Source organism: Pygocentrus nattereri, chromosome 7, assembly GCF_015220715.1.
Source record: "Pygocentrus nattereri isolate fPygNat1 chromosome 7, fPygNat1.pri, whole genome shotgun sequence".
In the NCBI taxonomy this organism is placed as follows: domain Eukaryota; kingdom Metazoa; phylum Chordata; class Actinopteri; order Characiformes; family Serrasalmidae; genus Pygocentrus; species Pygocentrus nattereri.
The window spans coordinates 19,336,121-19,355,000 of NC_051217.1; the positions used below are offsets into that span (position 1 = coordinate 19,336,121).

At 41.6% G+C, this 18,880-nt stretch overlaps 1 protein-coding gene across 2 annotated transcripts in view; it reads left to right on the top strand.

Annotated features, from left to right (window-relative positions):
- Positions 1-18,880, top strand: part of sipa1l3 (signal-induced proliferation-associated 1 like 3) — a 159,905-nt gene that overhangs the window by 77,261 nt on the left and 63,764 nt on the right. For both annotated transcript variants that reach the window (XM_017708042.2, XM_017708044.2), the window contains exon 3: positions 14,382-15,999. In XM_017708042.2, coding sequence (XP_017563531.1) covers positions 14,634-15,999 — 1,366 coding nt within the window. In that variant the 5' untranslated portion in view covers positions 14,382-14,633. The remainder of the gene's footprint in view (positions 1-14,381; positions 16,000-18,880) is intronic.

Sequence of the window (18,880 nt, forward strand, 5' to 3'; positions counted from 1 at the left end):
TCAGCTTCTTTTATTATAAGGGTTTAAAATGACATCACCATCTATTTGACTGGAAAGGAGACAGTTTCAGCCTCATACGACGCCCAGCTTCTGAATGTAGCTTATTCAGTATGAAAGTTATGAAGAACATGATGAAGTGCGTTTTGGAGCCATTGGTGGTTCCATTGAACTTATGAGGCTACTGAAGATTTTCATAGAAATATTTTGGGCTATTTGGTTGACAGTTGAGTTCTAGTGTTTTTTGTCGCTCCAGTTCTAAACTAAAAAAGCAAACCTGTCTTTTTTTTTATTATTTGATTATTAATTTAATGCACAAGCAATACATAAGGATGTGCTCCTTGGCTTTTGCATCTCTGTAAGGCTACAGCAGGAAACAAACTAAGCCAGTTGCACTAGAACACTGCTGTGCTTCATGCCATGTCCTATGGTGGTCCCTTACCATTGATGGATGAGGTAGAGGTGGGCTAGTAAGTTGGACAGCAAAAAATGGTCTGTAAGTGTACGCTTACACAGTGCACCTATATGGTAGGTGTTTCTAATAAAATGGCCAGTGAATGTAGGTACAGTGCAGGGCTGCATGATTATTCATGTTTTTGTCATTGCGATAAGAGTTTCTGTGATAGACACTTTGTTAAGGGCTGTGAAGACGGGGCAGATCGAACATACATGGACACAACAGTGACATAATTGCACACAGATGAAAACCTACTCCTCAGTTAACTGACCTGTAGTAATACTTCGAATGAGCTCCCTATTCTCAGCCCCACTGTGTGAAGCACTGATGAAGGCTGTCACAACAAATCTGCATCACCATATGGAGCATTTCAAGGAACAAAATATGTGCATTTATTGTAGGAATGCTGGCTGCTGTTCTAACAGTGCACAAAAATATGCTTATAGTTGTGATGTAAGCGATTCGTTTTTAACTATGATTATTGCTCACTTTGCACAAAGATGAAAGCGGCTTTTGTAATGTTTTGTGTTTACTTAAACGAGAGGTCTTTAATTACTTTAAGGGGACACCAGGTTTTGAATTTGAGGCTCACTCACTCAGAGGCACATTATTTTAATCATAATGCATCGCTTCTCATATCGTCAATCCAATAGCTTTGTCAGACATTGCATCTTGCGTCCATATCATACAGCCCTAGTGCTACTATGTAGATCAGATACTTGTTGTCCTTCAGCCCTTGCTGCGATCCATTAAATCAGGGCTGCCCAAAGAGTGACCTGCATGCAAAAGTGAGGACGTTTGATTTGGAAATCAAGTTATCCTGCCTCACCTTCTCATTCAAAGAGAGAGATATAAACCACAAAACCTCTTATTATTCATTATTCACCTCACATTCATAACTTTGAATGGAAGTTAATGGACTTCGGAGCTTTTCTGTGTCCATTCATCATGAAAATTCAGCACATTGTAAAGGGCAGCTGGCATTTTTTTTCAAATTCTGTAAAAAAGCACAAAACAGCAAAAAGTAAAGATACAGACAGCAGCGATATATGACTTATTCAAGTCTTTTTTGAAGGATTTTAGTAACATGTAGTGTATTATAAACTACATTTGGGGGGAAAAGCTTCATTTGAAATACCTATCTTCTTTATTTATACTGCTTTGTCTTTTTGACCTTTTCACACTGTGCAATTTGCATGAAGACATTTAATTGTTCTGATATTTAAGAAATTGGAGGAGATAAAATGAAGCTGTAGTGCCACATCTAAAAAATACTTTAATAATAATAACAATAAACCTATATCTACACTGATTTCTATTCAACATTTTGCAAACTGCACGGCACTAAATCCTTTTAAACACACCTAATAGTGCTCACTGTAATGAAACGTAGCTAGTGTTCTTTTAAGTACTGACAATATCGTCAATAGACTCAGAAAAGCATATTTATCATGATAACGATAGAATATCATCCTATTGCCCACCCCTAGTAGCACTGACATTGCTAACTGCCGCTTGCTGGTCTCCTTCAGGCTGAGGTTTTGATCCTTGACGCTCCCTTCAACCTCCAGCTGACCTCACTGCCTGTACACTTACCCTCCAGAGCATTCCTCTGCTCTTATAAGCCCCTTTGGGCCCTTGCGCACTTCCTCAGTGCTCTCTTTCCCTCCTCCCTGTTATTTTTTGATAAACAGAGACAACTGGCGTCATACAGTGACAGGAAATTGACTAATCTATGATTGACAGCTCAAGTGCGGTCAGTCCTGGGCAGGTATACATAAAGTCAACTGCCATAGACTGTGTGTTTGTTTATGCATGTATACGTGGCTAAAGCACATAGTTCAGCTGCCTCTGCTCTTCAGCACACACTATACTTTATTCAGGGCTGCACTGATATGGGAACTGTGGACCCACGTTGATAATTGAGATTGCAGGTGCTGTTGCTGCTGCTGGTGCTGATACCCACATATTTCTACAATTGAGACTAAGGCCGAATCCCATTTCACCCCTTGGCCCTACCACTTAGACCTTAGCCCTCTATTTTGCGTGATTTTTCAGAGTCACACTCCAAACAGCGTTATGAGAAAAACTAGAGTAAATGGCAAGACACCAAAGTTATCTCAGTTTAATGTTGTTTCAACGTATCATGGTTGTTTTCTTTGTAACAAGCATAAAAAATTGGTAACAGCATGCTAATGTCTTGGTAGCTGGCTAGCCAAGTTTCCTGTACCACCTTAAATATTCTAGCAGTTTTGACGCCATTTAAGGTGGACCTGGAAAAATCTAACAAGAAGGTGGTGAATATCTGACTTCAGCCACGTATCACCAATGAATCAGCGGTGGGCAATAATAAATAATTGCCCCCCTCTTTGAAGGCACATGATACCATAAATGTAGCTAAAGCCCAGCAGTGAGGAGCTGAACTTTACCCTCCTCTGCTGTCACTGCAGACAGGCAGGGTCACCTTTAATAAAGCAATGGCCCTTGTAACTCAGATCCTAGGGGTTTGGGTAACCCTTGAAAACAAGGGGTAGGGGCAAAAAGAAGAAATGGGACTCTGCATTAGCATCACAGAAAAATGTGAGATTTATATATACAGGGTTACAAATGCAGTAAAATGAATAGACTGCAGATTTATTTAGCCAGTAACTCCGTGTCGCCTGTATGTTCTGCTCTTCTAGAGTACAATAACTACATCCTTAAATGTCAGCGTTTTTCTGCCAGTACCTGTTTGATTCCCATATATAATCCATCCCTGCTTTTTGGGCTTATACACAGTTGGGTGTCCTGACCTTGAGTATTTCACCTCACTAGAGATTCCACAATTCCGCTTTTTCGTTAACAAACCGATACTCAAACCTTGAGTATTGCCTGATGCCGATTTAATATTTCTTCTTTAAAACCAGCGTAGCTTCAAAATGAGCTGTATTTCAATCGAAACGCTTCACTTAAAGGACGATTTTTCACAATTTTGGGGTCATTACATCATAAAGAAGTAAAGTCATTCAGAGTGGTTTGGTGTGAAATAGTCTGTTCTTCAGAAACTTACAGAGTCAAAGCTGTTCACAGTGGTGGTGATAGGAACCAGATGTCTGAAGAGTTTCCATCGCATCCCTCAAACAAATCTTCTCTGTGGCATGGTTGGGAATATGTTGCCTGATGCCTACGACATTGTGGATTTGCAGTAAATCCAGTCAAACAGGACTAATTATGCTCTCTTTCTAATGAACTGTGCAGTCCAGTGTTTGCTGTGCAGAATGTAAATAAAAATAGAATACAGTGATATGCAAATCATGTAAACCATATTTGTAAAGGAAATTGCAAAAACACTTGGTACATTATGAAATGAAAAATATGACGAAGGAGCCCCCAAACTGTACAGCAACTGAAATCCTGTATCAAATATGTAAAGGAAAACATTTCACTTTCAAAACTGCAGCAGTGTCTCCGCGGTTCCCAAACGCTTACAGAGTGTTGTTAAAAGAACAGGTGATTAAACACAGTGTAAACAATCCCCCATCCCAAATTTTTTGGAACACGTTGCTGGCATCAAATTCAAAATAGGTATATATTTTTCAAAAAACATTTGTTATGTTGTCTTTGTAGTATTTTCAATAAAATATAGGTGATTTGCACAACATTGCATTTTTTTCTTTTTATGTACGTTTTGCACGGTGTCCCAACTTTTTTGGAAATGGGGTTGTAAAATAGCATTGCCATTTATCTTCATTTGAAATAATTTTCTGCTCTTTAGTCATGGTATCTAGAACCTGACTGTTAACAGCATTCAATTACTTGTTGGGGACATTTAAACCAACATTTCTGAAGGTAAAACAGAGTAAAAACCTGTAAATGCTTGTTATCTGTAATTGTGTTTTTGCCTGATTAATGTTTCCAGTACTGTGTAAAGTTCCTTGTGGTCTTAACAGTGTAAGCTATGTGAGGCTCTGGGGAATCATGTGTAAGTGTTTGGTCTGTAAGCTGGTGTATCAGGTGTGTCATCACTTTATGGTACGAACTTGTCATCTCTCCGTTCGCAGCCGTTGGACATGAGTAAGAGAGCGTAATTGCCATCATTAGCATTCGCGTGTTCTGTGTGTGGTCACACTTTGAAGTGGCTGAATCAGACGCTCAGCTAATTACTAGGTGAGGAATTAAAGCTTTTTTGAAGTCCCTTTCAGATTTGGGGCTGGGCATAAGCCATAGTGCTGTGCTATGCTCGGCTTAAAGGGGAATTCCACTGTTTTTCATAATTAAATAGTTAAGGCTTAAAGCAAGTCATTCAAATTGGTTTGATGTGAAATTCTCCATTCTGGAGAAACAAGAGTAAGAATTGTTCACAGTGGTGGTGATGGGAACCGAACATCTGCGTTGTTTTAAAACTTTGAGTAGATTTTGCTCCATTATTACTGACAACATAAGTCAATGTGAGATTACTGAACACCTTAAACCAGTTTATGGCAGGTATGTGATATTTAGACATGCAGTTTGTTCAATGCCAGTAGGTTCCCCAGTAAGCTTCCATTAATTGTTAGCTACATTAGCCTTGTAGCTCCTGTACAAAACTAAAGAAGCTTCAGACTCCAAACATGTCTCAGCTGATCGACTCCATTTGGGTTAATGGGAAAGTTGCGTGCAATTGACTTTTTGCTGAACTATCACTTTAAGCTGCACATAGTCAACACTCCCAACGCAGAAGTTACCCAAACGCTCAAGGGAATGACAGAGGGAGGCAAGGGGGAGTGAGTGAGCGAGTGTGAGAAAGAAAGAAAAGAGAGAGGGAAGGAGAAAGAGCCCTTTCTTCCTTTCTCTGCAGCTGTTGTTGTAATCAGGCGCGGGTGCCGGGAGTGATGGGATGCAACGTCACAGCCAAATCCAGCAGGAAGAGCTTTGTGGAATCGCTCTCTTCCCCCACTCAGCCTTGGTGGAGGTCACAGTCCCCAAAACAAAGATAACGAGGCGCTGCCTCGAGTGACCGTCTGAAATGCACTGTTGTTGCCAGCTTATAAAAAGGCCTGTCAATAAACAATACAGTCTGCTGTTACTGTTTGTGTTCACACTTTTAGCCTCTTATTCTCCAGCTTGTATTTTGGTTTGTTCATCTGAATTTACGTGACCAAACTGTAAGGCAAATTATTCAGTAACTGCATGAAATAAATGTACATTTTTATTTCTTTTTTGTAGAAACTCAAAATAACAGAACATGTGTTTTATGATATACACATATCACTATTTGCTTACAGTTTACTGTTGAAAGTCAAAAATCTCAGACGCTCTTTGTGTTATTTTATAAAAATAATTTTTACATTCATGGCATTTGGCTGACACTCTTATCCAGAGCAACTTACAATTTGATCATTTTACACAGGTAGGCGAAGGTGGTGTTAGGAGTCTTGCCCAAGGACTCTTATTGGTATAGTGTAGGGTGTTTACCCAATCGGGGGTTGAACCCCAGTCTACAGCATAGAAGGCAGAGATGTTACCCACTACACTATATCAACCACTGGTTGGTACAGAGCAGATCACTGAAGAGATGCTTCTGTTTATAGTTTATAGCCCAGATTTGGAGAAAAACGGGTCGACTTTCAGTAGAAAAACAAACTGTGAGTTCAGCTTCTTTTAGTATAAGGGTTTGAAATATGAAAGTTACGAAGAATATGAAGTGCGTTTTGGAACCACCTGTGGTCTCAAGGAGTTTAAAAAGGAGCAGTTTGGCAAAATTTCAGATGTAAAGAAAAACTATGGAAAATATTGGAGAATGAGGCCCACTGACCTCTTTTCCACTGTAATGTCCAACGATTCTGAAAACCATTGCAGTAGCAATTCCACACAAACACCGTTTGACACAGAGCATGTTTTGAGCTAGTTAGCATTAGCTTAGCAACCATGCCACCATCTTGGCTCTCCACAGAACAGCTTCTTTTCTCATTAACAGACGTTGGGATGATAACTACTCACACTTGAGGGAGTGGAGTGGAATGGCTGGTGTTGGAGTGACAGAAAACAAATTATTCGAAATTATTAGAAATTAAACCTCTTCTGCAGCGTATCCTTGTAGCTAGGCTAATGCTAACTGTCTCTTATGTCCAAGTAACGTCTGTTATTTGAGGATAAAAGCTCCAAGAGCGCAACATAGAGTGACTGGCGTTGGTTTTGTAGATATTAGCTTGTTAGCCGTTACTGAGCCACACTTGTGTGTAGCTTTAGATATTTCCTGGTTCTGATTCAGCAGCACAGCAGAGTGGAACAACACGGTACGGAGAACCATTTGGCTCTAGTGGAAAAGAGGCCATTGTGTCCTCCATCATTCCCCTCAGCATTCGAGGCACTGCTGCGTGGGAGTGTTGACTGTGTGCACCATTAATGTGATTAATGTGAAAGTTCTGCAGAAATCTAATCTACATACTGTTTTACCTCCAAACTCAAATGTAGTTGATCAACCAAAGCATGTTTTGTCAGACAAGTAGTGTCAGTAATTACAAGTAATGGAAGTTTGTAGCTAACCAGAGTTTTCACTGTCACACATGTAGAGTTTCAACAAATGTATCTCACGTATGGTTTTTGATTAGATTTTTAATCTTAGATTAATACAAAATCACATTTTGAATATTGCAACAACATGACATCCTTCTCCCTCCCCTTCCCACCGTAGCTGCATCAGTATTACATTCATGACCTAACCTAATCCAGTGCAGTACAATGCTCTGTATCATAGAAATATATAAATAAACATAAAAATCCAGCAAATGTTTCAGCATACAGATAACTATAGATACGCACGTCTTAAAAAAAAAGAATATATATATCGCACTGCTGAGGTAAATTGTTTAAAAATTTCCTTAGTCTGGTTCCATTGACTTACATTTAAAGTAAAGTATGTTTTTTCCTTCTCCTGTAAAACCATTTTGGAGATACGAGGTTTTGTTCCGACAGCGGTGATATGTAGCTACTTTGCCCATCTCAGCAGCCCATTCTGAAATGAAGGAGGATTTGTCACATTGTGTGTAAATCTCATGATGAATGAACCCAAAGAACCGGCCCAAAATGACTTGGTAAAAAGTCTGGTTCCATTGACTTACATTGAAAGTAAAGTAGTTTTTTTTCCTTCTACTGTAAAGTTGTAATTTTGGAAATACAAAGTTTTCTTCTGACAACAGCGATATGTTTATTTGCGATTACTTACAAATATTGTGTGTCTTGTGATCATTTAGGCATGCAGTTAGCACAAAGCTAATTGCTGCTGTGTACGCTTCCATTACCTGTTGGGTGCATTAGCGCCGTAGCCTTTTGGGATAAGGAGAGATTGTGTAAAGTAGACAGAACAGAATGTATTGGCATTATTTGCTCTGGATTCCTTTCCATCAATAACCCACAATGTAACTGAGTGTCAAATAGACTGAATGTGCTTTATAAACTGCTGGCTCTCAGCCAGCTAATGAATATGTTTGACCACCATGTTAGGAGATACAGTATCAGTGCAATAAGATAACTGATGCAAGCTGTGCAGTTAGAGGCTATAAACTGCAGTTAAGGGTGTTATTAAAGTGTTATTTGTTTACAGTAAATGATGGAAACCATGTTTGGCATACAAACACCACCTGAGTCTGAAAAAAAAATTGTTTTAGTCCAGAATTGACCTGAGCTCAACATAATTTTATGTGAAAGTAACTCAGAGGCTTGTCATCAGTGCCAGATAAAACCTGATGTTTCTGTTGATAATACCAGTTAAATTACTGTGTAGTGAAAGTAATAGCTGTCATTAGATCATAGATTATATATATATATATATATATATATATATATATATATATATATATATATATATATATATATATATATATACACACACACACACACACACACATATATATATATATATATATATATATATATATATATATATATATATATATATATATATATATATATATGTATATGTGTGTATATATATATATATATATATATATATATATACAGTGAGTCCAAGAAGTATTTGATCCCTTGCTGATTTTCTTCGTTGGCCCACTAATAAAGACATGATCATTCTATACTTTTAATGGTAGATGTATTCTTACATGGAGAGACAGAATATCCAGAAAAAGAAAATCCAGAAAATAAATCTAAGGAATATATATTAATTGATTTGTATTTCATGGAGTGAAATAAGTATTTGATCCCTTAGTATTCATTAGCAGTTCTGGCTTTTACAGACCAGTTAGACACTCCCAATCAACTTGTTACCTGACCTGAAGCCACCTGTTCTCACTAATCACTTGTGTGAAAAACACCTGTCCACAGAATCAGACAGATCACACAGATTTCAAGTCTCCAACATGGGTAAAACCAAAGAGCTGTGACAGGACCTCAGAGTCAGAATTGTTGACCTTCACAAAGCTGGAATGGGCTACAAAAAGATTAGTAAGGTGTTGGATGTGAAAGTAACAACTATTGGTGCAATTATCAGAAAGTTTAAAGAGTATAACATGACAATCAACAGACCTCGGCCCGGTGCTCCAAAGAAGATTTCGCCTCGTGGGGTGGCAATGATGCTGAGAACGGTCAGAAATCGTCCTGCAACCACTCGGCAGGAGTTAGCAAATGACCTGAAGGCAGCTGGGACCACAGTTTGCAAGGAAACAATTGGCAACACTTTGCGCAACAATGGATTCACATCCTGCAGTGCCCGAAAGGTACCCCTGCTGAAGGGAGCACATGTGGAGGCGCGCCTCAAGTATGCCAATGATCATTTGAAAGATGAACCAAGTTATTGGGAGAAGGTTTTGTGGTCAGACGAGACCAAAATTGAACTTTTTGGCCTCAACTCCACCCGCCATGTGTGGAGGAAGAAAAATGCTGCCTATGACCCCAAGAACACTGTGCCCACCGTCAAGCATGGAGGTGGAAGCATAATGTTTTGGGGGTGTTTCTCTGCCAAGGGTACAGGGCTACTTCACCGCATCACTGGGAAGATGGATGGAGCCATGTACCGCACAATCCTGAGGAACAACCTCCTCCCCTCTGCCAGGGATCTGAAAATGGGCCGTGGTTGGGTCTTCCAACATGATAACGACCCTAAACATACAGCAAAGGCAACAAAGGATTGGCTCAAGAAAAATCACATTAAGGTCATGGAGTGGCCCAGCCAGTCGCCAGACCTCAATCCGATCGAAAATCTATGGAGGGAGCTGAAGGTCAGAGTTGCCAAGCGACAGCCCACCAACCTTCGTGATTTAGAGAGGATCTGCAAAGACGAGTGGGCCAAAATTCCCCCTGGTGTGTGTGCTAAACTTGTGGTTAACTACAACAAACGTCTCACCGCTGTGCTTGCAAACAAAGGCTTTGCCACTAAGTATTGAGTGTGTTTGGTAAGAGGGATCAAATACTTATTTTCCTCATTGAAATACAAATTAATTAAAATATATTCTTTAAAATTATATTCTGGATTTTTGTCTTGATATTCTGTCTCTCCATGTTAGAATATATCTACCATTAAAAGTGCAGAAGGATAGTGTCTTTATTAGTGGGCAAACAAAGAAAATCAGCAAGGGATCAAATACTTCTTGGACTCACTGTATATATATGTGATGATAATTAGCTGTCCAATATTAACATTTAATTCTGCTTTACTGAATTTATGAAGCGGTACATTCGAAGAACATTTTAAACTTTTTTTTTTGTCTGGATAAACTTTCTATAATGCTCTCATTGTTTCCCCGTCGCACATCCATGTTCTCACAAGCGAGGGCCTCATGGACCTCAGCACTAAATTCTGACAACATAGACGAGTGGGCGACTCCAGCATGCCGGATTAAAAGCTGTTTTTAGGTTATGAAAGTAGTGGGGAAGAATACGGTGAATTTCCCTCTTTTCAAATGAAGTGACGTCTATTTTGAATGAAATGTTTCTGTGATGTCATGAGAGCAGCATACTCAGTTCTGAGGAATTAAGAGAGCTCGGAAAACATTCACATAAAAATGAGTTATGGCCGTTTTTGTACATTAAATGACACAAATGTTATAAGTGAACCTGCAGGAAAAAAGACATACAAGAAAAATTATTATATGAATTATGCTTTTTAAAAGTGGGAGACGGACTGTGAGAACCTGCATATTAAAATTGATCCCAACCCAAACCTGACAAACATTTGGGCAAATGGTGTCAGATCCCAACGTGAGAAATCTGAGTCAGGTCCCATTGTGTGTGTGTGTGTGTATTTTCTGGTTCCATTGGTACTATATTTTCAAAAGTATTCATTCGTCTGCCTTCATACGCATATGGACTTGAGAGACATACCATTCTTAATCCATAGGGTTTAATATGATGTTGGCCCACCCTTTGCAGCTATAACAGCTTCAACTCTGGGAAGGCTTTCCACAAAGGATAGGTTTATGGGAATTTTTTACCGTTCTTCCAGAAGCGCTTTGTGAGGTCAGACACTGATGTTGGACCCGGCTCACAGTCTCTGCTCTAATTCATCCCAAAGGTGTTCTATCAGGTTGAGGTCAGGACTCTTTGCAGGCCAGTCAAGTTCTTCCACACCAAACTTGCTCATCCATGTCTTTATGGACCTGCTTTGTACACTGGTGTGCAGTCATGTTGGAACAGGAAGGGACCGTCCCCAAACTGTTCCCACAAAGTTGGGAGCATGAAATTGCCCAAAATCTCTTGGTGCTGAAGCATTAAGAGTTCCTTTCACTGGAACTAAGGGGCCGAGCCCAACTCCTGAAAAACAACCCCATTTACAGCATTTAGCAGACGCTCTTATCCAGAGCGACTTACAAGAAGTGCTTTGTCAATCTAGAGAAAGTATCTTTGCTAGTTGCCAATAGCTAAGAGAAGAAGACAGTCCTGAGCTCAGATACTGCTAGAAACAGATATGTCACTGCAGACACCAAGAGAAAAAGAACCAGAGTTGAACGCAGAACTCTGTGCCGTTCAATGCAATACAATAACAATAAGATACAATACAATAAACTACAATACACAGTGAAGTACAATAAAATAAGTGCAGCTTATAGTTCAGTGCTCATTTAAGTGCTGTGTAAAGAGAGATACCCCACACCATAATCCCCCCCCCCTACACCAAACTTTACACTTGGCACAATGCAGCCAGACAAGTACAGTTCTCCTGGCAACTGCCAAACCCAGAGTCGTCCATCAGATTGCCAGATGGAGAACTGTAATTTGTCACTCCAGAGAACATGTCTCCACTGCTCTAGAGTCCAGTGGCGGCACTTTACACCACTGCATTCGATGCTTTGCATTGCGCTTGGTGATGTGAGGCTTGGATGCAGTTGCTTGGCCTTGGAAACCCGTTCCATGAAGCCCTTTACACTGTTTTTGAGCTAATCTGAAGGCCACATGAAGTTTGGAGGTTTGTTCACTTTGTTATAATACCACTGACAGTTGACTGTGGAATATTTAGTAGGGAGGAAATTTCACGCGTGAACTTTTTGCACAGGTTGCATCCGATCACGGTACCATGCTGGAATTCACTGAGCTCCTGACAGTGATCCAATTTTTCTCTAATGTTTGTAGAAGCAGTCTGCAGGCCTATGTGCTTGGTTTTATACGCCTATGGCCATGGAAGTGATTGGAACACCTGAATGAGTGAGTGAATACTTTTGGAAATATAGTGTACATATATCATCAGGAAGTTGAGTGATTTCTGGGGTATATATCTGTCAGTAGGATGACTGAACTGTTCTCTTTTTACCAACTTGTTTTCAGTCAGCAGTATAAATGCCTGTGCAGAGCACTTTAATGAGTAGATGGACAGATGAAGGCAGAAGAAAGAGATAAAGGCTGAAAGGGAAGATGAAAAGTAAAGAGGGAGAAGTTAAGTGGAGGGAACAGTTGATGCTGAGTGAGCTTTTTATAGTCCTGGAGCTGTGCTGAGGCCTGATCTGATCTGACTGTAATATTAAAGCACGTCACTGTGATTCATTCTCTCTCTCTCGCTCTTTAATCTCACACTGTCTCTCTCTTCCTCCTACTATGTCACTTCTCTCTGAATTCTTTTCCATCTACAAGCTTTCTCTACTTCCTCTCTCATGTTCTGTGTGACTTGACACTTTATCATCTTCATGTGAACAAGGACGCATGAGAGATTCTCTCGAAAGTTTTTTTTTTTTTCGTTCTCAGTACAAATCATTACAACATCTCGATTCTGAGTCATGTCCTTATTACTGTGTCAGATGATTTAAGCCTTGCCTCAGAGGCGTGGCTGATCATGGGTTGTTTGCAGGGACTAACTTGGAGTTTGGAAAGTAGTGGAATTCTTTTTGAAAGCTGACAATGTGACACGCACTGCCTTTTTTTCCCTTTTTCACTGCATTGTTTGAAGGCTGCCGCTGGCCAGTAGTAGCCGGCTGCAGTCAAGACCTACTTTATTCTTTAGCTAACTGTAAAAAAATATATAAAATACAAATGGATTAAATGACATATTTTGGTGGATGATCCATGATTGACAACATGTGGTGTGATGCTCTGTAGCAGCTGTTTTGTAAAATGCATTTTCCATTAAAAATGTCTTTGGTGTTACTTTTCTTATGTGTAACACAAATGACATCTATAAAAAGATTAAGTAAAGTGGACATTTCTGTAGAATGCCCCAGTTATACAGCAGTTATACACCCCTTTAAAGTTATCAAGAGGGTGTCGGAATGCCATCCTGAAATGTTCTGGCACATTTGAACTTTTGCCTGAAGCCTGTGGAGATGCTGTAGTGTTGCAGCAATGATCTCCCTGACATGTATTTTACAGCATTACTGTTCTGGCTGCTAATCTGGCAATCTGGCTCTACATTTAGCCATCTAACGGTCAGACCTGCAGGTGCTTTGGCCCAGTGCCCTGCTGACTGGCTTGCTAACGTGTGAGCTCCAGGGTCACATGACCAGGGTGCTCCTTTTTGCGAGTGCTAAATGTCTGCACCTCTGCATGCCTCACCAGACCAATGGGATGTGGGCAGGTTTTCAGAGGCTGTATTCCTAACCCCTGTTGCCCTTAGCAACCAGTGGGCCGAGGACGAGGTTCCCTGGACGGCCGCTGCACCTGTCGGTCAGCAGAACGGCACTTAAGAGGGCACTTCATAGCCACTAAATGTGTGTGACTCCTAGCTTCATATACATGGGGATAAAAGTATTGAGGATCAAAATTCGCCATCCTCGCTGAGGCAAAGCTGGTGTGGGTCTTTGCCTGTATTTGTTGGTCTTAGTGTGGTCTAACATACAGAGCAAGAGGAAGATATGCCGTGTAAACTGGACCATGTGGCTGTAATGCTGTTGGAGATAATGGTATCTGTGCTAGGCAAGAGGAATCGAGATTAGCCTGAATACGTGAGAGAAATCCTTACTCAAAATCCCTTATGTTCCCTTACTCACTCCTAGCAGGTTTCCTCTGCTCCATTTTCGCTTTTCATATCTCGTTTCTTTCTTTTTCAGTCATTTCTTTTACTCAGTCTATTTTTTTTTTCTAAATTGTATGGTTAGTTTCTCATTAAACATGAGCTTTTTGGCAGTAAAAAGGCTGATTTAAAGAGAAACTTCAGTGAATGCTATTATTTTTGCTTTTAATTTCTGGTGCCGATTGTTTCATCAGTCTTTGACAGTGATAAGTGGGTCAGTGCAGTAGTATGCAAATTGTCGCTGTTGTAAGAAAACCTCATATTTCTGAAATTTTATATGAGAAGGAAAGTATGTTCTCAATTTAAATTTTAATGTGAAATTGTTGTTGGTCCATTTGTCCTGAAATGGTTGCACAGTGTAAAGGGCAACTGACCTTTTTTAAAAAAAGACAAAATTTAGATTAAAATTTTCTTATCTGGCAACAAAATGCAGATGCATAAGGTGTAGTATTATATTGTAGTTGGAGCGCATTTGACTGGATGTTTTACCAAATTCTCTGTCTCCCTGTGCTTTTTTTGCAGGTCTGTGCTGAGAGTCTCCTGTGCCCATTGCTGTTTCACTGTGATTGGTTAAGGCCTGTCAGGGAGTTCTGCAGTATTGGCTAGCCAAAAAAAACGACATGTACATAGGAGGCAGAGGAAGAAGCGACAGTGTGGAGTCCCGCCCTGCCTCCTTCTCTCGCTCCTCTATCCCCAACAGCTCGAGATGTTCTCTCGCCTGCACCCCTTGCCCTTCTCCTACTGTCCAGCTCTGATAATACTGCCCCGGGCACCATGAACATATACAGAGACTCAGGCCCACTATCTCAGCCCCTCCCCCCAGTCCACCTCCGCCTACCCCTCCACAATGGCCACACCTCCCCAGCTGAGCCCTCGCTGTCCCGCGTTTCCGTACCGAAGATGGGTGTCCGGGCACGCATTGCAGACTGGCCACCGAGACGGGAACGGTCCCGGGAGTCGTTGCTGGAAAACGGTAACTCTGAGAGTGGCAGCAATGGGGAGGTGGGGTTGAATCGAGGGGGTGTGGCTTACATGCGACGGAGCAAGGACGCAGAGTTCCTGGATGGGCGGAGCTTAAGAGACATCCCGGGTTCCCCTTCTCGGTACAGAATGTCAGGTTTTGCCCCATTGCGGCAGCGCTCCAACAGCGAGATCACCCTGAGCGAGCAGGATGAGGGGGAGGTCGAAAGTCGCCTGCTGTTCCGTGAGTACGGTAGCACCTCGTCAATAGATGTGCAAGCTGTGCCTGAGGAGAGCTTCTTTGACATGTTAAGCCAATTTCAGCAAGAGAGCAGGCTGGACCAGCGCAGTGCTGCCCCTGCCAGGCTGGGTGAGCTGCTAAGAGGCCAGACCTCACCTGAGGCATCCCGGGCCTCTCCTGAAGTTGCCTTTACCTCCTCTCGCCCTGAAGACCGGCCTGAAAGCCGTGTCCGCAAGAAAAGTGGTGGCACAGAGTCATCCCTGGGCACTTCATCTCTTTTTCGGAAGCTCCGTGGAGCCAACCGGGGTGACATAGAGGCATCACGGGGCGACGTTGAGGACATGGGACGACCCCTGGACACATCTTCTCTCAAACCTTGGCTTTGTGTACGGAGCTTTGCACACTACGATGCTCAGAGCATCTTGTTTGACCTACATGAAGCAGCTGCCCAGCGCAGTTCTGCTGCCCAAAGGCGCAACACCGCCACAGGGGCATCTGCTGCCTCCTCGACCACTGCTGTTTCGCTAGCAGTATCACGGGCTTTGGCTCTAGGAGGGGCTGAGCCTAGCTTCTCCAGCACGGACGATCTGAGCTGCAGGGACCTTACAGAGGGGTCCAGTGCTTCGGGTCCAGACATTCTTGATCAGGTCAGCTTGAGCTCTGGCCCCCAGCAACAACTCCTGCTCAGCTGCCCCAACTTCCTGAACGAGACTGGAAGTTACGGAGAGCGCAACGTGAGCTTCCTGAGCTCATGGGCAGAGCGGGGGGAATCAGGTGGGGCTGAGGCCAGGTTAAGGCCTCGCTGCTCCAATGCCAGCATATCTGTACTGGAGGTGGAGCCAGAGGAGCAAGCTACACGCCTGGAGAGACTACAGCAGCACGGCATAGAGCACGTGGACCTGGGTGCCAGATACTACCGCAAGCACTTCCATGGGAAAGGTAGCACAGATATTTCTCATGATAATATTTCTTCTCACCACGCTTTAGAATACAAGCTCCTTCTCAAAGATAGATTTCAGAGAAAAATCAAATCTCTTTTCAACCTTCACCTTAAATACAGGCGATCAGCCAAGACATGTTTGTTTTCTAACGTTTGCTTCTGTAGTTTTGTACTGGAACTACAGTGCCGAAGTAGCTAAAACGTAAGCTTAGAGCCCACCAATAAGTGCTAACTGCTTGCCTAAATCATCACACTGTTGACTCCAGCTGGCTCAAATTGTTAAAACCGATGTAGCTAAACATTCTTCTGCACGTTGCATGCAATTACATATTTCCACCAGAGAGGTCTGCAAATCCCCATAATTTAGATTAAGTAATTAATCTAAGTAATCCCTAATAGCCTTGCTTGTGTGGTTTTTAACACTGAATGGCATACTGTCCTCTATAACCAGGGAGGAAAGCAGGGCATGTAGCTAAAAACAGTAGTAGCAGAAGCTGAAGCCTGAATTTTGTCAGTTTATGTCCAAATTATAATAATGTCAAATTATAATTTTGTTATTCCAGTTCAGTTTCCATTTGCAGTTTGCTTTCAGGACATTTGGGGCCAATCCCATTTCTTATTTTTACCCCTACCCCTGGTTTTCAAGTGTCACCTTGCCCCTTGAAACTGAGAGGTAGTGATTAAAATCTTCCATTCGAAACGGGACAACCCTCAAATAAAAAAGGAATCTTATTTCATTAATAGCTACTAGTGCTGCCCTGTCAGTCTGCAGTGACTGCAGAGGAGGGGAAAGTTCAGCTCCTCATTGCTGGGCTTTAGTCACATTTAGGCCATCATATGCTTTCAAAGAGAGAATATAAGACAAGTATTTATTATCGTCCACTGCTAATTCTTTGGTGGCATGAAGCTGAAGTCAGCTATTTGCTAGCTTCTCGTTCGAATTTCCCCATTCCAACTTAAATGGTGCAAAAATTGGAACACCCTACCACTAGGCATGGATGGAGGCCTAAGGGATGAGTGGTAGGGGCGTTTTACAGGTCTAAAAACTCAGAAACACCCTTTTTTGAAGGTGGGAGGAACTACAAGCATTTTAGGAGGCTTATGTGAGGGCAGGCTGTTAGATTTTTTTTTCTTTTCTTTTTGGTTGATGCAGAAGGAAGTCAAACAGCTGCTGGAACTGTTAAGTAGCCGAATATCAAGTCTTGTGTTTAATAGCCTCTACATGAATGGATTGTAGGAATTCCCAGCAGGTGTCTGTTAAATTTGCATCATATGCTTACTGGGTATTGAGAGAACAGTGATGGACAGAAACACCAAAAAGATATCAAATTCTGAGTTCTGTGAAACTGATGAGGGTGAGGGTTGCAGGACTGTGCTACGGAATACTGCATGACGCAACAAAATAACATATCGCATACAATTTTTAGTGCAGAATGACCCTTCAAGTTTGCCTTGCTCAGCAGCGCTATCTGCCATCAACTTGCAGCTACATTGCAACTTGAGACATGCTCTCAAACATGGCATACATCTGCCTCCCAAATGTTAATCCATCTAAAGGTCTTGTTTCTCTAAATGCCAGTGGTGTAAACTTCCCCTCTCCCGACCACACGCTCTAAATATAACTTAATTGTCACCTTTTAGCTACACAAGCCAGAGCCATGCTGATGCAGATTTCTCTGAACGTCTCACTCCTAATTAGTTGCCGGTGTTTATCGGGCGAGGATAAGGTGGATATAATGGTTAACATTCCAGAAATGCATCTCTGCTGCATGTTGCACTGTTAGGGCCTTTAGCCTCTGTTGCTTGGGCTGTGGGCCATGAAAATGTGTGGATGTTTACAGAAAGGACATGCCAGTGAGATACAGCAACTTGCAGCTATGTTTAACGGAAAGGTTTGATGAGAAATCAAATGTACACAAGTTGTCCCTGTGTGTTTGTTGCCTGAAGTTGGCTGCTTTGCACTGGAGCTACAAGGTTAGCATGGCTAGCAAGTGATGGAAGAGAGCTAGCTTCATAACCATTAGTATAGACAAAAAAGTATAGACAAATTTCAGGCTTTAATGTGGCTGCTATTACTGTTTTAGCTGTGTAAAGTACCTTTGTCAATGTTTATAGATAATAGTATGTCATACAGTGGTTGGTATAGCATAGTGGGTAACACCTCTGCCTTCTATGCTGTAGACTGGGGTTCAGTCCCCTGCTTGGGCAAGCCCCCTACACTATACCAATAAGAGTCCTTGGGCAAGACTCCCAACACTACCTTTGCCCACCTGTGTGAAATGATCACATTGTAAGTCGCTCTGGATGTCTGCCACATGCTTTGCTCATTTGTAGATTATGAGCTTTCATTACCTGTTAGCCACATTAGCCTAATATCTCCAGTATAGAAGGACAGTAAAGAATGCTCTAACTTTGGTATTTGAGTGAAATACTAATGAAGTATCACAGTTAAGATCATTATAATTTGTTAAAATTTAACTTTGAAATATTTAAGCCTGTGGTTGTAAGCCTGCGGTTGTAAGCCTGCACAAGGATTCGTACCAACTGGAGAAGTTCTCCTGTTTGTATTTGCTTAATGACCCAACGTAGCCGCACCTGTTCTAGATAATGAAGTGTTTCACCCTGTTAGTCAGCTGAGATGTGTTTGGCTGGTGATTGTGCGCATGTGTCAGCCATACAGTGGTACTTACTTATCTCTGCTTGGTGCCATGTACAGTGTACAGTGGAATCCTTTATCTGACCACTCCATAGACTCACTCCACTCACATTTCCTGCTGTTTCAGTACTTAGTAATTAGCAGGACTCATATCCTGAACTAAAAACGCAGGATGAAAGATAAAGGATTTGCCAATGACATTTAGGACACTGGGAAATAAAGAA